Here is a 22,205-nt window from a genome sequence, read left to right as displayed (position 1 = left end):
CTCACCTTTCTGATTTCATAAACTGAGTGCTGCTTGATGGTTTATGTTTAACAGGCTGTTGTAAGCAGAGATGCTACCCTTGTCAGTCCTGGTTAGCAACTGTGCATGTTTTCCAGTTGTCTGCTTCCTGAATGCATCTCTTGGTGCAGTCTGAGAGTAGAGTGTCTCCTGAACGAGCATGTGTTGCCTCCTTTTCTCCACTACACATACCTCTCACCTTTGTTACAGCTGAGGAGCTGAATGTTTTCTCTGCTGCTTTTATCTGAGACTGGAAAGTCTGAAGGTGAATTTCAAATTTTTAAAAAGTCAAGTGATCCCTCTCTTTCTCTCTCACCTTCCCTTCCTTCCTCTCCTTCCCTCCCTCTCCCTTCTCCTTCCATCCTCTCTCCTGTCCTGGGATATCTTGGCAGCAGATTAAGTGCTTCTCTGAGGAAGCTTTTAGCCTTTTAAATGAACTGCTCAAAACCTGATTAACAGTTGAATGTGAAGGATAATGATTTTCAAGAGCTGCTAGTGAGACAAGAAATATGCTCTATTTTCTTGCAAGTTTGAAGGTCTTGGAGCTTGCTATCACTAGGTGTTTGTGTTAAAGAATAATACTATCTATCATGATAATTAGGGTTTGGATTTGTTTCTTTTATATACTAGGTTTTTGTTTAGAAATCTAGTTTCCAACTTGGCTCAATTTGGGGTTCATGCTTTTTAATTTGTGAAAGTTCCAGTCTTTGTTTTAAATATTAGACAAGGAGTAAAGATTATATTCCATCTGTAAAATAACATATTTACTATTTCTATAATATCTGATAAATGAAATTGAAATATTTCTACACGGAGATAGCCATATCTCAGTAGATGATCTCATGTTACTTTATTCAGAAGTGAGAGCAGCCAATGTAAGCACCTTCAATTTGCCCTCTTCTCATTTTAAAGTCCATGTCACTTTTTTCCTCTTTTGTTCATGCTGGTTTGGAGGACTGATCCTTCCAGGTCATACCTGCACTCTTTACCGCATTCTCTGTCCTTCCCTGGAATGTCTTTCTATCACATATTTTAAGTTTTCCTTTTGTTTAGCTTCTTTCCTCATCCCAACAAAATTCACAGCCATCCTCTACCCTCTTGCATCTTCAATTACTTAAAAGAGAAATATTTTTCAAAAGAGAATTCTATATTTTCTACCTCATTTACCTTAACTCTATGAACTTGGTCTTATATCTCCACCTCTCCTAAAGCCGCTATTCTGAAATAACCAATGACTTCCTGATGCCAGCTCGGATGGCCTTTCAGCCATAGCCTCATTAAAGTTCTGTAGCATTTGATGAAAACTCTCCTCTTACAGCTTCCAAGACCAGTTTTTTTTTCAGTTTTTTGTTTGTTTGTTTTTTGATCTTGCTATTTTTATATTCCTTTTTTTGTATTCTGTCAAGGGTTCTTTATCTAATCTCCCCTAAATATAGAGCTGCATCAATTTTCCAAGTTTCTATATTTGGACCCCTCTCTGTCCTCTCAGGTTTGTCAATTCAGCCTCTTCACAGTTTTACTTACATTACTGTGAATAACTTTCATATTCACTTGTCTGATACTAACTTTTTGAAAGAGGCACATCAGCACTTCCAACTGGTTTCTGGATATCTTCTCACTGGCTCACTCGCTCACTTACTCACTCACTCACACTCTTTGATAACCTGCTAGAAGATACGTACTGCTCTAGAGCTGTGGAGACAGTAGTGAACAAAGCAAAGTCTCTGTCCCACAGAAGTTACATTCTAGGGAGAGAAGGAAGTAAAAGCAAATAGAAAATGTGTCAGCAGGTGGTAAGTGCTATGGAGAAAAACAAATCAAGTAAGAGGATAGAGAAAGATGGGAAATGTGGTGATTAATTTAGATTGGATAATCAGTAAAGTCTCTCTGTAAAATGCCACTTGAGCAAAAATCTGAAGGAAATGAGAGTATAAACCATGTTCACATCTGGAGGCAAAATGTTCTCAACAGAAGGAATAGGTCCTAAGGTATAGGAGGCAAATGAGGCAAATGTGATGAGTAGAGTGAGTAAAAAAGATGTCCTCCCTCTTCCTCTCCTCTCCTCTCCTTTTCTCTCTCTCTCTCTCTCTCTCTCTCTCTCTATGGGGATAGAGATAGATGACATGGAGAGTGACACAGTGAGAGAGAGATACCTTTTTCATTATATATTTATACGTAATGAAAAAATATATATATAATCATATAATCTTACCACTTATACTCTTTTACACACATACCCCGCCCCCCACACCACCACTATTATAACTAGAAGATACAATAGTTAGAGATATCAGGAGCTCAAATCACATAGGGCCTTGTGGAGCATGGTAAAGACTTTGACTTTGACTCCAAAAGAAAGGAGAGCTATTGAAGGGTTTTGAGCCAAGAAAGAACAGGATCTAATTTATACTTAAAAGGAAATGTTTTGGCGGCTTTGTGGAGAAATGGTCGCATGCGCTCAAGTGTGGAATCAGTCAGACCAGTCAAGAGTGTAATGTAAAATGCAATAGTGCAAGAACAGAAGATGGGAGCTTGTACCAAAATGTCAGTGATGAAGGTTGTTGGAAGGTAGGTTCAGGATCTATTTTGAAGGAAGACCTGAAAGGATTTGCTGAAGGACTGGTGAAAAAGATATGAGAGAAAAAGAGTAGTGAAGGATGACTGAAACTTAGAAAATGGTAGAATAAAGTTTCTATTGAATATGAAGAAAGAGACTTTAGGTCGAACAGGTTGTGGAGGGTGGTGAAATCAAGAGTATGGTTTTGAACATGTCAGACATGTCTATTAAACATCTGAGGGGAAATATCAATTAAATATTTAGATATATAAGTCGAGTTCAGAGTGAGGTCAAGCAAACTATATAAGCATGTTATTTGTCAACAGATACATATTTAAATAAAAGTCAGAAGACTGGATGAGACCTTTAATGAACAAGTATAGATAAAGAAGAGGAGAGGTCCAGATGTGAGGACTGAGTTGTGAGGCACTCTATTGTTTAAAGTTCAGGAAGATGGGCAGTTAGAAGGGGAAACAAACATATAGAAGAGTAAGCAAGTGTTTCAAGAGAGAAATGACAAGTCCTGCTAGCTGGTTGAGTAAGAGGAAGGCTGAAAAATAACCATCGGATTTATCATCATGGAAGTCACTGATGATCTTGACATAAAATAAAAAGGCTGGTGTGGTGGTAAACAGTGAACACAACCTTCCTTGGGGGTGGGGGTGAGACTAAGAGCAGAATAATTGGAGACAGGAAGCAGAAATAACAAATATGCTTGTAATAAATCAAGCATATTACAAGATAGGGTTATATTATGATTATAAATATATAATTGCAGGGAAAATTATATAATATATATTCATATAAAACGGATGTATATGTACCAACGTATAGAGCTAGACAATCTCTTAGTGAGATTGATATTTGTTTTTATAATTATGTGTCATTTTAAAATAAACTTATCATAGACATCTATCATTATCATAATAAGAAAAGTAAAAATATAAGGTAGAGAGAAAGCAATAAAGGCTTAACTGTGGTGAAACTAATGGAAATAGAAACAAAGACATGATGGTGAGGATTTAGAGGCAGAATCTTTTAAATTTTGCAACCAATGAATGGAGTTATAGAAATGATGAACAGAGAGAAAATTGATAGATCTCAAACCTGTGTTACTGGAGAATAGAGTTGAGAATAAATAGAGATCACATTAGTAGGTCAGGAAATTATTTAGTGAGTCCTATCCACCTTTTTGTTAATAAAGTGGATTCGAATTGAAGTGAAAGTAAGTGAAGTAAGGGTATTGTCTCCTAAAATTCGTGGTGAGTGTATGTTCATGTATTTACATCCTGGATAGTGATATTTCTTATTCTATATTGGTGCTGGAAACATTCAATAACCATTATACTAGATAATTATTTTATACATTCTCATCTCAGATCTCCTAATCTCCTCCTCTCTCTACTGTCAGTTGATAATCCTCTTATTTCACTGAAAAATTAGAAGTAATCACAGAAGAACTTCACACTTTCTCATTGAATTGTGAATTTCTGCCCACATCATTATGTGTTTGACAAAATCATATTTAATAGCTGCAGAGTGTTTCATGTATAGTATTTTAATCTAAACCATTTTGTTGAGTTTAAGCAGTCACATGTGAATTTGCCTCTCAGATCTGGGACTGCAGGGAGCACAATTTGCCAAAGACCCTGGCCGCTGTGCTCTCAAATCAACTCATCTCTTTGTTTGTTGCAGGACCGCGCTTCCTATGAGTTGCTCCTCTTCAGTAACTGAGCACTGGAAATGTACTTAGGGAGGCCCATTTCTTGGAGACTTGGGATTCCTCTGATGAGCAACTTGACTGGAGGTAGCCCAGTCAGCCTTGTAGAACTCTCCTTAGACCTATGCACAACTTTTCCTTTCTTTCTTCCCTTAGGATCAGACTTGCATGGATGGAGTTCAAAGACTCCCCCTGCTTCGTCCACCTCCTTTCTCATTTGCTCTCAAGGGCCTTTCTGTTTTCCCCGATAAATTTTTCAGAGGATCCAAACTGACACAGACATTTATTTAGGTTGTCCACAGATTGTTATTCTGTACAACTAAACTTCTGATTCCTCAACTCTTAGCCCAACATATCTGTTGAGAGTTCTTTGAATCATTGCCATTACTCACTAAATGAAGCCTAACCCCCTCTTCTCACTGCCACACTTTGGCTCTGGCCCATCTTTCCAAACACCACCCATTGCTCTTAGCCTAGTCCAAGGGCTGCTGAATAAATATTCTCTCACTCATTTTATCATGCTGCCTCCTTCCTCTCACCCCCCACCCCAAGAAAACATCTGCCCAGCTGATGCTTCTTTCGTTCTGGATCCCTTCTTGAAATTTTCATCCCATGATGTTTTTTTCCCTCTCCACTTTAAAGGCCATAGAAGGGAGTTTTCTGCAGTATATTCATTCTTTTGGGGATGTTAAAAGGGAGGCTATCTGGCCCAGTGGTGAAGTGCTTAGTATGTAATCAGATAGGCGTAGGTAATTATATTACCATCAACAAAACAAAACAAAATGAAACAAAAAGCCGAGATCCGATATGTTTGAGAAACATTGAGCTAAACAAATATAATCCAAGATTTTTTTGTTTTTAATTGCAAGACTTCCTAGAGCCCTTAAAATGCTAATATACACTGTGGCTTTTCATGGCTAGCATGGCTATACTTTATGTCTTGAATTTATTTGATCACAACAGATCATTTCCAGACATTATTGTTTCTTGGAACACACTTTGGGAAAGGGTATGAGTTGTCAAAAAATTTTGAATGTATGATTTTTACAGTACTATATGTATTCTTCATCTTGTTATAGCCATTTGTATATATACCTTATACATTTTCCCACTTTAGCATAAGGTCTTGAAAATAACAGGCACTTGTTCAGTTGAAAAATTATGGACTTTTAGTGAAGGTCCATAGTCTGGAATAATATTTGGTAACTAGAGAAAGTTTCCATCTATTTTCAGTAGCTCTTTTACACCACAGTATCCCGGGCTACCTTTCAGGCTGGGAAAATTATCTTTATACTTGATAACATGGGGCTAAATGCATTTTCTCTGCAAATCCTTTTATTGGAGGAATATATAACAGAGGAATATTAAGGGTGGAGGGGAATTATAAGGGCAAGAAAGCAAGAGACAGCTGACTCTGGGTTCTGGCACACCATGGGTGGTGGGGAAGGCAGCCTTTGGCTTAGTTCTGATTGTTTCCATTTCCAAGGGTATGTTTGTCAAAAAGGTACTCTGCCAGGCCACAATCCGGGGCTCCCATCTTAATCAAGTTGTGCACATGGTCACCTAGTTCTTTGATTGACTTCACCTGCTCATTTAGATAGTGGGTTTCCAGGAAGTCGCACAAATGGGGGTCGCCTTTGTCTGAGGCCAGAGTGTGCAATTCCAGCAACGACTGGTTTACATTCTTTTCCAAGAGCAGAGCACACTGCATGGCTTTCAGTCCGCTTTCCCAGTTGTCCCGGTCGGGCTTCTTGATGTCCTGCAGGCAGATGCTGCCACCCCGCTGGTTCTGCAGCCTCATCAGCTTCTCTGCGTGCTCCATCTCTTCCCGGGACTGGTGAAGGAAATATCTAGCGAAGTTGTTCAAGGCCACATCATCTCGGGAGAAGTAATAGGCCATGGACAAGTACACATAGGACGCATAGAGCTCAAGGTTGATCTGGCGGTTGATGGCTGCTTCGGAGTCAGGATGGAAGTTCTGGCGCACTCGGGAAGAGCCGCAGGAGGACCCGCCGGGGTCCCTGGAGGCGGTGGCTGAGGCCAGCGGGCGGCTGAGGGCGACGGGCCAGCGGCCCGAAGGGCGCCCAGGGGCCCAGCGCGGGGGGAGCGCAAAGCCATGGCGCGCGCTGCGCAGGGCCACCAGCGAAATGCTGATATGCTTGGAGAAGAACAAGAAGGACAGCATGGCTCCTCCTCTTCAGAAGTGGGGAAACTGAGGTCAGGTCGGTTCAGCAGCGCGGTCTGCCCCCAGGGCGTTAGGTCTGAATGCGAACTAGGCCCTAGGCGACGGCGACTGCGTCACACGCCCCTTCCCTTCCAGACGCGCCGAGTTCCTCGCGGATGGCGGCCAGCGAGGGGCGCGCGTCTGTCGCGGTTGGGCGCAGACAGGTGACAGTTACACAATTCCATTTATCCAAACCTTGCCCCCATCGTCTACGCAAGATTTCTGCTCTTGGGTGTTTGTAATTTTTTATTTCACCTAAGTTACAAATGTTGTCAAAAAAGTAGACGCTGTGACTTGTAAAACAAAGGACTAAGCCAAGCCATGCTTGTCTTCCCTCTCCGACGTTTTTCTATCCAAGGAGTAAGGGATGGGAGAGGCAAGGCAGTGAAGTAGCATAAAACAGAAGTCAACACCAGTTTATCCGAGAGAGTAAAGGTCCACATCTAAAGTGGAGTTTGCAAATTGATTATCTGATTATTTTAACAAATCTAAGTATGGAACTAATTGCCCATATAGTGAGCAGGTTTTCGAAAGTCTTGTAGCAAGACTGTTTTCTTTTTAAAAAGACATTTTATTTTTAAAAAATATAAAAATATTTTATTTTAAAATTTATCTTCATTGTAAAGAAACCAGAAATTGTAGGAAATAGGGAAGAATATATGTAAACTAGCTCTAAACTTGACGTTACTTTCCTATCTTTTGTTAATACAGATGCATATTTTTAAAAAGGACAACTTAAATTTAAAATAGCGTTTGACTTTAAAAGAATATATATAATTATTGTAGTATGTTGAGAAAATGAGAACTCACAGAGGAAAATTCAAAACATTACTAAATCTTCCTCTACTCAGAACTGTTGTTGAAATGTTGATGGTAATTCTAACAGATTAAAAAAATGTAAAAATATATATATCACAGATACACAAAAGTAAACATACGCATTTTATCAGCTTTATTGAGGTATAATTGACAAACTGCAGAGATTTAAAGTATACAACTTGATAAGGTTTGACACAGGTATACATCTGTGAAACCATCACCAAAATCAAGGTAATGAACATATTCATTACCTCCTAAAGTTTCCTCATGCCTCTCTGCTTCTCTCCACCCCACCTCATACCAGGCTTCCATTGATCCGCTTTCCCTCACTAGATAGATTTGTTTGCATTTTCTAGACTTTTATATAAATGGAATCAGTATGTACTCCTTTTTGCCTGGTTTCTTTCAGTCAGCGTAATTATTTTGAGATCTATCCACGCCGTATCATATTTATGGCTGAGAAATGTTCCATTGTACGGATATACCAAATTTGTTTATCCTTTACCTGCTGATGATTATTCTGGCTATTAAAATAAAGCTGTTATGAACATTTCTGTACAAGGCTTTATGTGGTTATATGCATTCATTTCTCTTGAATAATATTTTATATGGAATGGCTAGGTAATATGGTAAGTGTATGTTTAACTTTTTAAGAAATTTCAAATTGTTTTCCAAAGTGATTGTACCATTTTACATTCCCATCAACAATGCATGAGAGTTCAAATTCCTTCACATCCTCGGTATTGTCAGTTACTTGTTTTATTTAAAATTTAAACTTTAGGAGTTTCTGTAGGTGCATACTGGTATTTCATCAAACTTTTAATTTGCATTCCTAGAATAATTAATGATAGTGAGTATATTTTCATGTACTTCTTTGCCAACCATATATCTTTTGGTGAAGTATGTGTTCAAATCTTTTGCCCATTTACATGTTGGGCTATTTCTTTTCTTACGGTTGTTTGATTTCTTATGGTTAATATCTGGGTCTTTGATATTAGTACTACTTCTATTCAAGTCTTCTTTATATTAAGTGTATGTTACTTTCTTATATTTCCTTGGGCAAGTCAGATTACCTTTCTAGGTCAGTTTCCTCAACTCTAAGTTTAGGATCCTACTTACCTCCAGTGTAAGAGGATATATGCAGAGTACTTATCACTGTGCTTGACACAGAATAAACACTCAAAATATTCTATAATAGTTTTTATTGGAAAATTTCTATTTAATTATTCAAAATCAATCATATTCAGTAAGCAATAATTGTTATCATATATGGAAAAACTTATACAGCTTAAAAGAATGCTTACATATATTGGTAGTGAGGTAGAAATTCTTTTATTATATGGACATATCAAACTTGTAGTTTTATAGTAAGCTCTCTAGTCTCAAATGAGCTTCTTAAAGTATACCATAAATAAAGGTAGATGCCTAGGATCTAGTTGCTCTTAAATTCTGCTCATAGAATGTGATTGATATTCACCAAGCACTTTCTCACTACTTTTTGCTTCTGCATACCCATTTTTGCTTTTATTTTTCCCAACTTTTGCTGTTCCTAAAATGTAGTTCCCTAAAGAGAAGTTATGAAAATGATTCTTTAGAGTGGTATTAAATGCCAACTGCTGCTACTAGTATTTTAGGAGAAATGGTGCTCTTCATATAAATGCTTATCCCCAAGGTAGTAAAAAGCATAGACATAAAACAAATGCAATACATGAAATGTAATGCAAAACAATGCCATAAAACACAATGCACATTTAGATATCCCATGTTAATTTGTCAAAAATGTTTTTTCTTCCCATTACAAAGTTTATTATATGTTTTGCTAGACTGAAAATGCAAGGATCTGTTGTGTTCTTTTTATCTTACGGTCATTTTGATTTCTAGTATTCATGGTAAAATTAATGTCGTTCTACCAAAAACGCTAACCTAGACTATCAACCACTGCTCTTCACAACTCATTTCTTCCTCAGTTTTAATGGCTTCCTCTCTTGCCTGAACACCTCCCTTAAACTTTTATGTTTCTCTGGGATTCCCTCTGCTTCCTCACTTTGCTTTCGTCCCTTCTTTCACTTCCTCATGGAATCTATCGCATTTTTTAAGGTCTCATTAAATATATTACCTTCTCTGTAAGGTCTTACATGACTTCATTTGGAATTAATCATTACTTATTTCTGCTGTTGTAAAAGAACTTTGTTTATATTGAGAGTACATCATGTTAGAATTCCTTGTACGTGTGTGTGTATCCTTAAGGGCACAGCTTGTCATCTAATTTCAGGATACTGTATATGAACTAATTGCTCTTATATTTGTATTTAAAACAGGCACTGTACAATCTAAAAATAAAGTGAAATTAATGCTTATAATTTAAATTTTAAGTTTTTTTTTTAACTTAGAATAACGTTAAATAAAAAATAAAGATACCATGACAAGTCAGGAGGAGAGACTACAGAAGAAAGGAAAATATTTTATATTTTAATACCTTTAATAGCACTTTTTCCCTGCTTTTTGAACAAGTGGATATACATTTTTATTTTGCATGGGCCTCACATAACTTGAGTTGATCCCACAAAGGATCTTTGGAGCACAAGCATGCCGCAGAAATTTTCCTGAGCTGGGGCAAGGAGCTGGGCTTTCGTACTCCTGCACCACCCAGTCATTGTATAAGGTCACTCAAGGGAGGGGTACATACCTAGGCTCTCAGTTTGTCTGCATGTACTGGCAAAGCAGCCCCAGTAGCCTGATAGCTGGCTTCCTAATAGTGTTTCTCTTGTCAGGAGAAGCCACAGAAGAGCCAAGAGGGGCATACAAATAATAGGTTTCCGAGGGGATCCCAGGCAGAATACTAACATCTCCCAACTTGTTGACTGGACTAATCTCTTATTGAAATCAGTGCAAGACTCAGTAGAAAACAGATGGCACACTTAAAAATTAGAATAATTCTAAAAAGTTTTAATTAAAAGATATATACAGATGTATGGGAAGGAAAGCTAGAAGAGGTAGTTCAGCACCCTGGAGCTGATCTCAAGAAAAGAATTGCTTAACAGAACCCATGTGAAAGTGAGCTGTTCAGAGAGAACCACTTAGAAAGGAACAATGACACCTGGTTGAGGGACAGCGCCAATCTCAAGAAACCTGAGAGAAGAATCCAGTGGAATAAATACCCTGACCTGAAGCTTTCCTTTCCTTGGATCTCTTGCCTGAGCTTTGTATAGGTTGAACCTCATAGGAAGCCAGAAGGCAGGGAACTCATCGTTGTAGTGCCTTCAGAGCAGCCCCTGAGGAGGAGAACAGGGCAGGGAGGTTGGAAAGCGGATCTTAGAGGCAAACAAAAATACGTTATCAGACTCTCTTACGCTCTCCCAATTTACTGTCCCCAGAGTGGCTACGGACAGCTTTCTCAAATGTAAATATGATTAAATCATTCCCTTGCTTTAAATCTTTTAGTAGTTCCACATTGAACTATAGCCCTGCAAAATATGTTCTCCCTTGCTTTTCCGTGGCTATTCTCTTGCTAATTCAAGTACCCTTTACTCTCCCAAACTCCAAATAAGCTTCAGTCATTATGAATTTTCTTTTAGACACCATGATGCATCATTTGTTCCTATCCTACAGGCTTCTAAATGCTGTGTCCACTACGTGGAGCACTGTTTCACCCAGAACTAACCATGGGGGAGTCTGAGCAGAGGGTTAACAAAACCCTTTCTCTTTCTGCATGAGTTTATGACCACTGACTTATTAACTGTCTAACTCTGTTAAAATGTACAATATTTGTCCAGGCAATCTTGCTTGTGGAAAAATTACCCATGATTGGCAAATTAACACTGAGCTTCCGTGAATGTGTTGACCCTTGTTCCTGGGTGTGCCTTTGGTGGGGTTCATGGAAACTGGAGTTGTAATAAGAAATACTGACTCTTGTGGGGCATGGCTCTTTTTAGCCAGGGTATCTCTCATACTCATTTTATGGAGATCATGAGAGGATGCTTGATACTACCCTGTCAAAAGGATAGTATCTTGTGCTTCTTGTCCTATGTCCTGAGTGGCACTCTTGTAAGTATGAATGCTTGATTGAACCCATTAAGGCTTCTTGATAGTTGTGCAGGTAATAAAGAAATTAACATGGATTTCTTTTCTGACATCCCCCCTGCTACTACTGCTGTCCCACAGCTCTGCAACTGTGCCTACCACACCTCTTCTTTTTGCGTTTTTGCTGGCTTATTTCCACCATTCTTTCGATCATATCTTAGATGGTTCTTAGAAGCCTTCAAGGAGTCCCATAACCCCGTCTATTCACCATGTCATGAGACTAAATTATAATGATCTCTTTGCTTTTTTGGCCCAGAATTATTAAATTGAATAATTCTGATTGTCAGAGAAATGTCCATCTTTTTCACTCTTGTGCATCTTGCATTTAACATGGTACCTCACACAGTGCTCTTAATTATATTGTTAATAAAATGAATGAGGGACTAAAATTCCCTCAGGTCCCCAAACTTTCCTGGTTCCAAATAACACTTAAGGAACAAAGTTGAGGGGAATTTTAACTTGTTTAATGTTGGGTTGTAGCTAATTTAATGGTTTATTTTTTGTCTAGCTCCACTACTAGCGGAGGCCAGTGAATTTATTTAATTTTGAGACTTATGTTCTTAAAGGTTAAATAATCATCTTAAATTCAATTCGATTTGATTTGACTCAATTCCAAATATATGTTTTGAGCACCTGATAGTAGAAGGGATTTGGATTTCAGGACCTCTGTGCATTGAAGATAAAGTGGTTGAGCCACATTCCATCATAGAAGCTCAGATGTATTAGCATCTCAAATCAAGCAGAGGAAGATTTGTGTAACTAACTGCCTTGTAAATAAGGTCAGATTTGACTATAGTCTTAAAACAGGTTGGGGGATGAGGATGCTATGCAGAAAAAAAAAATTAACGAAAACCTCCTGGGAAGTTCCCAAAGGTGAGAACATTTGGAGCAGAAGGGTCTAAAACTCTGTGGGACTTGGCTGCATTATGCACAATATATAATTTGTGCCTTAGGAAAGAATTGATTTGAATTGGGCCAAGGTTTTTAGTTTTTTTTTTCTAGCTCTAAAGAATTTAGTGAGTGTACATGTCCCTGCTTGTATAATGTGTTGCAGTTTGAAATCTTATGAAGTAATAAAATACATAAAACATATATGTGCTGTCCTTTACATATGCTATGAGTAGCTATATTAGTACTAGAACCCTGCAAGGATGCTGCTTCCACCAAAAATGTAGTTCGCCACTGCCACTCAAGTTATATAAGATGAGGTTCTTTCAGTTCATGGGCTGGACCTAGATAAACCAATGGTGATTCACGGCTGTAATCATATTCTTTGCAGTCTCTTCTGCTTGTATACCTTAGCTCTCTCAATATTAGCTCAGGAGTAAATATGTTTGAAATTATTTTTTCTTTGTTAAAGGGGCTAAGGCATTAAATATTTATGTCATAAAAACTTTTTAAGAATAATTATTTAATTCTGCTATTTTGAATAATTTTATAATTTAAAAGAGAATATAGTGATACAGCATTTAAACATAAGCTCTAAATCTTCTCCAGTGGTTATAATGAAGAAAGAAGGTAGTCACTGAGTGCCACCAATACCTGGTAAGCACTATACAAAACATTCTTCAGGTCATGCTTTCAGTGAATCTTCATAAAACACTGGGCAATTGGAATCAGTGTACTCATTTTGACTGTTTATAGATTACAAAGAATATACACACATTTTTCTCCAGTATCATACAATCTGAATGGATCTAGGAAAAATATTTCTTAATAATTCCTTTTTCAATCAAAATAGGAGGAATATTTTAGAAGTTGAATAATATGGCAGTGCTGTTTTTATTAATATGTATTATAGCAGAGATTTTAGAACCAGAAAGTACCATGGAGTTTGTTTGTTTCATTCCTTATTTTATGAATGAAGAAGCTATGTGATAGAGATTAGTGGCACAGAGTTACAAATTTTGATAGCTACAAGACTGCTATACAAGAATATTCTTTCAAGTGTACTATACTCACGTAATATATGACATATTTTCTCAATAATGATTTGTATATTAGAATGCAGTAAAAGCAAGGGATGCTTACTCAGTGACAATGGAGGATGGCTTTCATTTGTATCAGAGTCAAACAGATGAAACACAGCTTTTCAATAAAGAATTGCCTATTACCAGAGCATCCCCAATTGAAACTTAAGATGGCTGTGTAGAATCTCTTGCTGTAGAAGGAAGTGAAAGAGCCAATCAATTTGATTTCAAGGTCAGTTCTATTTTTAGAATAGTCGACCGCTCAATTAACTAGAATCTGCTAATAGCATTTAATGACCTCCATATTTTGGAGGATTATATGAATCCTTGGGAATCTGTAAATGAATTCTGTTATCAAGAATCTCATTTAGAAAACCTTATGATTTAAAAATCCCACTTTGAGAAATTCATTATATGGAAAAGTGTGGTATATAAAGAGAACATAAAGAAGTATATTAATTTTGTTGCAGTGTTATGTATAAAAATAAAAGGCCTAAAGTAAACTATCTCATTGAAGCATTGACAAATTATAAGAGAGTCATAAAATGGAATATCATACAGCCCTTTAATAGAATAAAGTAGTTTTCTTTGTGTAAATATTGGGAGATATCTGTAATGTGTTTTAAAAGGAGAGAGCGATGTGTTTATGTGTGTGCATACGCAATCCCATAAATGAAGGGAACAAAAAATCGTATATGTAAGTGTACATACACACACAAACACACATGAAAGAGAGAAAGAAAGACATAGTATAAACATAGTAAAATGTCGGAAAAGATGGGTCACCAGGATACTAAACCATGGTAACCTCTGTATCCATTGCAATTGGATAGATTCGGAAAGAGGAAGATGTGGATTTAATCGTGTTACACAATGTTACACATTGATTAGAGTAATTTTACTTAACTACTATTTCAATATTCTTTTAAGTTAAACAATATGAAAGGAGCCTTTTGAAGGAGCCAGCTAATCACAGAAGAGGTGAAATGTATCAATATAAAGAAAACTCAAAACAAGCAAATGACTTTAGTCTAGTCATACATCCGTTGAGAGTAACTGAAGTGGTGGCACAGTGGGAGAAATGTGGGGTGATCACAAGAAATAACAATTTGTAAAGATCATGAAAGACATTGAGATGGAAATGTTAGTTAGGAAATATTACTAGAGAATTAAGACAGAATAGGTGTAAGAAAGATCAAGAACAAGTATGCTTGCTGGAAGGGGGAATGACAATCTGTGAAATCTAGAAAGTGGATTCTAAATAATAGCCCTAGAATCTATGATTGCTATATGGTCACAGGCATTGCAGTGGTTTTGCTACTAACCACATTTAAAAATATTATTCACATTTTATCAGCATATACTCACAGCAATATTTTTTTATCATTCTCATTATTAATTTGATCCACATAAATATGACATAATATAGTTAAGAGAATACAGGTTATACTTATTTTTTTTCTGGGGTAAAAATAATACAAATTTTAGTTCAATAACCTTTACAATAATTTCTTGTTGCCTTTGAGCATGAATATATTTCTGTCTAAAAATCTGCAATGAATTTTAATAAATCAGAATTTTGTGGTTCATTTAATTATAAGCCCAAAGCTAAGTTGTGTATTTATCTTTGTGATATAGAAAAATGGTGTTTTCAAGCTTCTCACTCACTGAATTGATAACATGCACTCATGCATGCCTCCTGAAAAAACATTAACTAAAATAAATAAAATGCAGAAATATTTTAGGATAGTATATGCTGGACACTTTTGAGACTTCTTTTCTTTACCCAATAATTATTTCTGTAACTGTAGAAATTAGTCATTTTTAGCTATCTGATTTTTTAAAATCCTACTTTCTCTTTTTTTCCCTTCTGCATAAAGTAGAATTTTATTATTTTGCATTAGTAAGTATTCATGGCATTCACAGCTTAGGTCCCTATTTTTAGCTCATTTGTAATTCAATCTAGAAAATACATGGCTGGAACAAGCATGTTATAAAGGCTCTATACCTTTCTTGCTTTCTCTAGCAGATAAAAGGGTTTTCTGAAACAAAATCAGTCACAAAGATTGCTGAAATTTCATTGCTGTGAAATTCATAGTTATTAACATTTTTTGGCTTTGGAGTTCTTATGACTATTCTCCTTAATCTCTCTTATGACTAATCTCCTAAAATCTCCTAGACTTTAATCTTCTCAGGTTAACTATTTGGATTATAGAGGTGGCATTAAATTGGAATATTTGCTGGCGGCCCATGATACTCCCAATACATTCTGAGTCCCACCGTACGGAAGAGGACTGCCATGTATGATTGTGTGGTTTGTGTTCTTTGGACAAGCTAGTACAAATGAGAGGTCTATAGAAACCAAATCTTACCTGTGCTTCCTGCTTAGCCTCTGTCCATTGAAGAAAGGGATGCTAACTGTACAACGGCACTGTTCATGTGCCAATCTGGGCTCAGAGGGGTTGCCCTTTTTAAATTTTCTCTAAGGCACTGTATGGCTTGGTAGCAGTCCTGACCTGGCAGGATTTTAATTTTAATATACCTTTTTATGACTTTGAAACTGGGATAGTAATTATGTTTGAAGGGCCAAATTTAAAAAGTTCAGATCCAGTTCTCGACTATGAGCCATTCAAGGACAGAGACCTTGTCTTCCTCATTTTTGAATCCCCATTCAACAATAAATAGTTGACAATCGGTGAATGAATAATTGATTCATTTAGATGGCTCCAAATATTACATGCACAGATGGAAATTTAAGTGATGGGGCATGACACTTCTGTAGGACAGTGGCCCGGATTGCTGTGAATGATTGGTAAATGTTTTGTTTTATTTCCTGTTGTGTAAAGAAAAGTTTAGAAGAGTTTCCTCTAGAAGTTTCATTGGTTGCTCCAATAATGCAAAGGCACAAGTCAACATACATCTGGTTTGTATACTAAGATACAAATGCAGAGGTAGCTGGAAATCTGTGATGAGGCTAGCAAATGGAATGCATTGGCCTTCCTGAGTAGAATTAATTTTGGATGAACCGCAGAGCTTCCTGTAGGACACTTAGAGATTTGACATCACTAAGAGCCAGGCCTTTAAGATCCCAGCATGATGGCTAGTGTTATGGACTGAATTGTGTCCCCCCCCCTCCCCCTGCCCCCAAATCCATATGTTGAAGTCCTAACATTCAATGTGACAGGATTTGGAGATAGGGCCTTTCAGGAGATAATTAAGTTAAATGAGGTCATTGGGATAGGACTTTAATCTGATAGGGCTGATGTCCTTATAAGAAGGGAAAGTGACACCAAGAATATGCTACACAGAGGAAAGGCCAAGTTGAGAACACAGAGAGAAGATGGTTCTCTGTAAGCCCAGGAGAGAGTTCTTACCAAAATCACCCTCAATGGCACCTTGATCTTAGACTTCTAGCCTCCAGAACTAAAAGAAAATAAATTTCTGCTGTCTAAGCTGTTCAGTTTGTGGCATTTTGCTCTGGCAGCCCTAGTAAACCAATACAGCTAGTAATCTTTCATTACCATTAAGCTCTAATTTATGTCACAAGAATTCTGTGGAGGCCACTCAGGAACAGATAATAATGATAGAAACATGGACACATTAAGACTGTATAGGACCGTAACAGAAATAAGGGAGCAGAATTTACTGAAATCTTTTTGATGCAGGCATTTTTTCAGAGTTTAGTTATGGCAAGAAACAGATTAAAGTTAGTAAAGGAGGAGGAACACTGCTGAAAATATCAGTCTTTCCAGATTAAATCACTATGTGGAATGTCAAGAAGGAATATGGCTGAATTATACTGTTAGGGCAAGACACACAAAAGGGCAAGTTGAAGACAACATAGAGAGTACGTAGTCTAACCAAAAGTCCACTGTGTTATTCTTACCTTTGGGTAAGATGTTTCCATATATCCAAATTGTTATTTTGGGGGGAGCTGATAAATAACTGTTAAATCACATAGGCATCTTTTAGGTATGATGCTCTTTCTCAAAACACAGACCTTCCTGTTGCCAGGGCAAACTATCTTCTGTGTTTGTTAAAGGTCTTGAATAAGACTTTGTTTTCACATTAAGGAAACATACTCAAAGAAATGGACAACGATACTGTTTCAAATTTAGAGTTGATTAATTCAAATGATTATAAGAGCTATTTTCTAGTAGGTATTAAAATAGAGATTTATGTTACTTTGGTGATCAGATTCTTTTGTAGGGGGCTATGGAATGAGCTGGAATTTTTAAGTGAAACTTTTTAGCACTTCCTTTTAAAATTGTTTAACTTGTAAGTCTTAGTTTAATGCATATACATTAATATAAGTGCTTTTTATGCTTTGGTAAAAGTATATTTCAGCATTACTTTAGATGACAAGCTGTTTCATTATTCTTTGTAGTATGTGTGAGCCTGAATATACCGCACACGCACATATTTCTGTGAACAATTTTTATGTGAACTTACATTATCACTTATGAATAACCTCTAAATTGGGAATATCTTATATTTATATTATGAAAGCAGGAATATAAAGTTACCTCTGTGTATTTAAAATGATCTAATTCATAGCATTCTCATTATGTGCCTTATGTGATTGCTAGAAATATTTTTAAATGGCATTCTTGAAAGTGATGAATCATTTCTACAGAGAGTATTCTGAAAGCCTTGAGAAGACTACTGTGTTATGAAGTGTGATTTTTGCAGATATGCATGATCATTAGTATCTGTCTTTTGTCACATCTAAAAGTTTTAATTTACAACCAACCACAGGCCAGGACGGGGTGACAGATACTCTAAAAGGATTTAGTCCTCCAACCAAGACATCCTTTGAAATAGAAGTGGGTCACAAGATTTGCATGACCACTTCTTATTTAAAAAAAAAAGAAATAAGAAGTAGGGATCCAATGTGATTCTGATGGTCTGATACCATTAAATCTGTCTCAAGAAAGAGAACCAAAAATGTAACAGCCTGATACAGAATGTATAAAAAAAGATCTGTTAGAAAACTGTGAAGGGCCAGAATGGTGACTCATTATTGAAATTTAAATTTAATCCCTGATGATGCTTATGTAAAGAATAATGTAAGAGATTTGGAGCAAGACTTGAATAAAATTTTTTACTTTGAGAAATAATTGATCGAAGGACAACAATATGAATGGCAGTTATGGGTATTATACCATTTGATTGATACTCTTTTTTTCTCTTTTTTATTTTTAAAAAACTGAAGCAATGGCAGAACTGGAATAAATCAAGGTCTTCAAGTCTTTTACATATAACCCCATTCTGCTGAAAAATATTTTTGCCGAACTGAAGCAGAAGTCATTATCAGATTTGATTTATATTTCAAACTCGAGTTTACTAATACTTTAACAGAAATTTTCATAATCTCATTTCCACACAATATAATCACATTCAACAATTATTTAGTAATTAGAAATTACATTTGAAGGTGATGATACTGTAAAAATTCACATTGATTTCTTGCAATGTCAAAATGGCCCACCTGGGAAGATATAGCTTACTTTATATGGGATAATAAATTATATTTGAATAAGCTTATTAGAGCCTTTAGTCCAATAGATACAAATAACTGAATTAGCCAGATATCATATTTATTAGAATATTTAAATCAGTCATCACAAGAGAAATCTGCCTGCTGATTAAATAGAACTGCCACCTAAAGGATATATTTGTAGAGAGTGTCAACACAATATGTGAAAGGTGGCCTCTACCTTCACCTTCAGTAAGTGCAGTTTGCACCTCAGGATATCCCCTTCCCTTGAATCTGAGCTGGACTTACTGACTTGCTACTAATTTGCTATAGAATATGGTAAACAATGTGGAATGTCACTTCCAAGATTAGGTAAAAAACAACTACGGCTTCTCTCTTGGATGGTCTCTCTTGCTCTTTCTTGGGTCATTTACTCTAGGGAGAAACAAGTTGCTACATTGTGAGGCAGACCTACATGGACAAACAAATGAGTGAGCTTGTTTGCAGGTGTTTTGAGGCCTGCCAACAGCCACTCGATGCACATTGGAAGAGCCTGCTTCCCAAACCCAGTCTTGTTTTGGGAACATGTCCCAGGCAACAGCTTGACTGTAATTTCATAAATTAGGAAAGAGGCACCAGAGGCACCAAGATAAGCTATACATGGAGTCCTGGTCTACAGAAACTGGGAGATAATAAATGTTTATTGTCTTTAGCCACGATTATTGTTGTGCAGCAATAGATAATGAAAACATCATGTTTATTAATTCATTAACTAATAATAGCTTATTTAACCATCTGTCCCTTTCATATTATAAGGATATAATTTTCAAATGCTTTCTTACTAAAGACAACATCAATTGGATAATGCAGATATTTTACACAGCATTTGAATGCTTTTACATTACGTTATTGGTATTTTTAGGGAGAAATTATGTTTAAAAATGAACAGGAAATTCTTATAGTTGTCAGAGTATATTTAATTCCTAAGCTTTAGGTATACTGAAAAATTTACCAATAGAAATATAAAATGATATTAAATTCAATATGTAAAAAGAATATTCTCTTTTGAACTATCAGATCATCTTTGGATATCTATGTGTAAAATTAATTTTTTATAGCTATTTATGGCATGTAGTTGGATATGTTGTCTATATCCAGGACAGAATTTTTCAGGCCTGCCCTCACAACTTGCTTCAGTGGCTCTATGTCTATTATTTCCAAAAATAAATAAATAAAAGAAAAATGTGTTTCCAAGTATGTTCTACTAAGAGCTTGGGTTACAGATAAATGGGTATTCTACATGGCAACATGTTGTCTTTTAACAAACTAAAGGAAATCAAACATTCATAATATTTCTGGTTCTATGTCAGGATACCAAATGGCAACAAATTGATTATTACAGTCTCCACAAGTTATCTCAAAGTACTTTTTCAGAGTAAAATTCCCATTTCTGATGCAGTTTCTAAATAGGGTGACAACTGTTATCTTTATAAAAACTGCACATGAATTTTAAACCTCTGTTAATAAAACAAAGAGATGTAACGTACTGTGAGGATACAGTGACATGTGCATGTGATTACCACCTCTCAGCCGACAGAGAAAATCCTAAGCCTTAGATCATAACAATAGTTTAATTGGATCCAACACATCATGAAAAGACCATTGCTCTGTTTTTCCAGTAGCTGCCAGTACTCTCTGGTTAGATCTCCACTTTTAAAAGAACAGATGCTGAATTTCCTTAAAATGGGAGTCAAAATATAAATCAAGGATTTTAGACAAAACCTATGGCTATGGAGAATGTAGACCACTTTAGAATAAAGAATAGACAAAGCCAATGTGCTTGGCTTTCTGGTTGAATTCCTCCCTGAATTATCAATTACTTAGGCTGATCTGGTAGCCAGTATTCTAGAAGCTGCCCAAGACTGTCTGAAAACTGGCTAAAATGTTGCTGCCGCTTGGTAACTGTCATAAAATGACATTAGCTACAAAGTATACATTGAGAACTTTGTCACTTGCTTTGCTTTCCTTTTTTTTTTTTTTTATGTCCTGTGTATTGGACAAAATTTCATCCCACAGTGCAGTGCAATCGTGGGCTTTTAGTTCACAATGAGGCGCTGAAATGTCGGGCTTGATGACAAAGGAAACATCATGCAGAGTGCGAGCGCTTGCATGCCTTTGGAAAAGGATCTTCCTAACCAGGCTAATCGGAGTCTGAAACAAATTCTTCTTTTTCTTCATTCCCAGGGCACTGAATGAGCTGTGGAAAGGTCAGCAGACGCTGTCTCAAAGAAACAGCCAAATCAGTAATTAAATTTCTTGCTATAACATGATATAAAATGTAATTGTCATAATAATCTGTATTTAATCATCGCTTTCTTTTAGAGCTATTAGCGGCCTTCTTCTCTAACTCACTGATGTGTCAGAGAACAGCAAAGTGCTTGAAGCCATGGATACGAGAGAGGTTGTACGGCAGAACTTTGGCACTTGCTGCTTCAATATATTGCTTAAAACCTGTCATGATTTATTATTTTACTAAGACACAAATTTGAATTGTGTGCACGGGGTATAGATATAGAGAATGAGTCACCTAGCTTTTGTGGAGCCTTGCCTAGTTTTAGTATCTGCAGTTCAAGAAAGTTTTATTGGCCCTTACTAGAATTCAGTATTACTTAAAAGTGCTATAGTATTTGACAATTTAAAAAGCACAAAGTTTCTTCAGATTAATTCCATAAGAATATCAGGGGGTGAATGACGGGCAAGTAGAGTTCAAGCTGCCAGAGATCCTCTGAGATCAGTGGAACCATCTTCCAGGATTTATATAATTCTAGGGAGAAGTTAGGCCTTTATGATTGACTTAGAACATTCTTTCCAGTTAGAGAATGTTATATAAACTGGCCAAAGATAAGGCTGTTTTCTTGATTGAGGATCTGTACACAGTAAACTTTCATAACTCTCTAGATACCTTATTATTTGAATGTTGCTATCCCGAGGAGAGAACAGCCAGAGTATGTCTGATGGGCACAGGTGTGAGTTCCTAGAAAACGTAAAGTTTTATGATCTTGTTTTGTACGTCAGGATCTACTTACATAAGCATGTTTTCTGGCACTGAAAAGGGCTTCGAAAATCATGGTGCATTGTTTTCTGCAGATATTCAATAGAAAACAATTTTCCTCTCAAAAACGTTCAAAATATATATATTTTAAGCTAATTTCTGGTATTTTCCTAGGTGGTAGTAACAGTGGCAAATTGTAGCACCTACACTGTGACTGTTAAAGAGATAATGTTTTCAGTAGATGTTCTGTAAATCAAGGATGAGTAGAAGATGATTTGGGGAATCC

At 36.5% G+C, this 22,205-nt stretch overlaps 1 protein-coding gene and 1 long non-coding RNA gene across 2 annotated transcripts in view; one reads left to right on the top strand and one right to left on the bottom strand.

Moving 5' to 3' along the window:
• Positions 1-22,205, top strand: part of LOC120590872 (uncharacterized) — a 103,980-nt gene that overhangs the window by 80,964 nt on the left and 811 nt on the right. Inside the window, exon 5 of the long non-coding RNA XR_005649795.1 lies at positions 21,112-21,170. This is a non-coding gene — a long non-coding RNA (uncharacterized LOC120590872). The remainder of the gene's footprint in view (positions 1-21,111; positions 21,171-22,205) is intronic.
• Positions 5,755-6,794, bottom strand: FTMT (ferritin mitochondrial). The gene has a single exon (XM_039848535.1). It carries the CDS (start codon positions 6,478-6,480, stop codon positions 5,755-5,757), a length of 726 nt encoding a protein of 241 aa, XP_039704469.1. The 5' UTR covers positions 6,481-6,794.

The sequence above is a fragment of the Pteropus medius genome, unplaced genomic scaffold (genome assembly GCF_902729225.1).
Source record: "Pteropus medius unplaced genomic scaffold, Ma_sr-lr_union100, whole genome shotgun sequence".
NCBI lineage: Eukaryota > Metazoa > Chordata > Mammalia > Chiroptera > Pteropodidae > Pteropus > Pteropus medius.
This window is presented reverse-complemented; position numbering and strand designations above follow the sequence as displayed.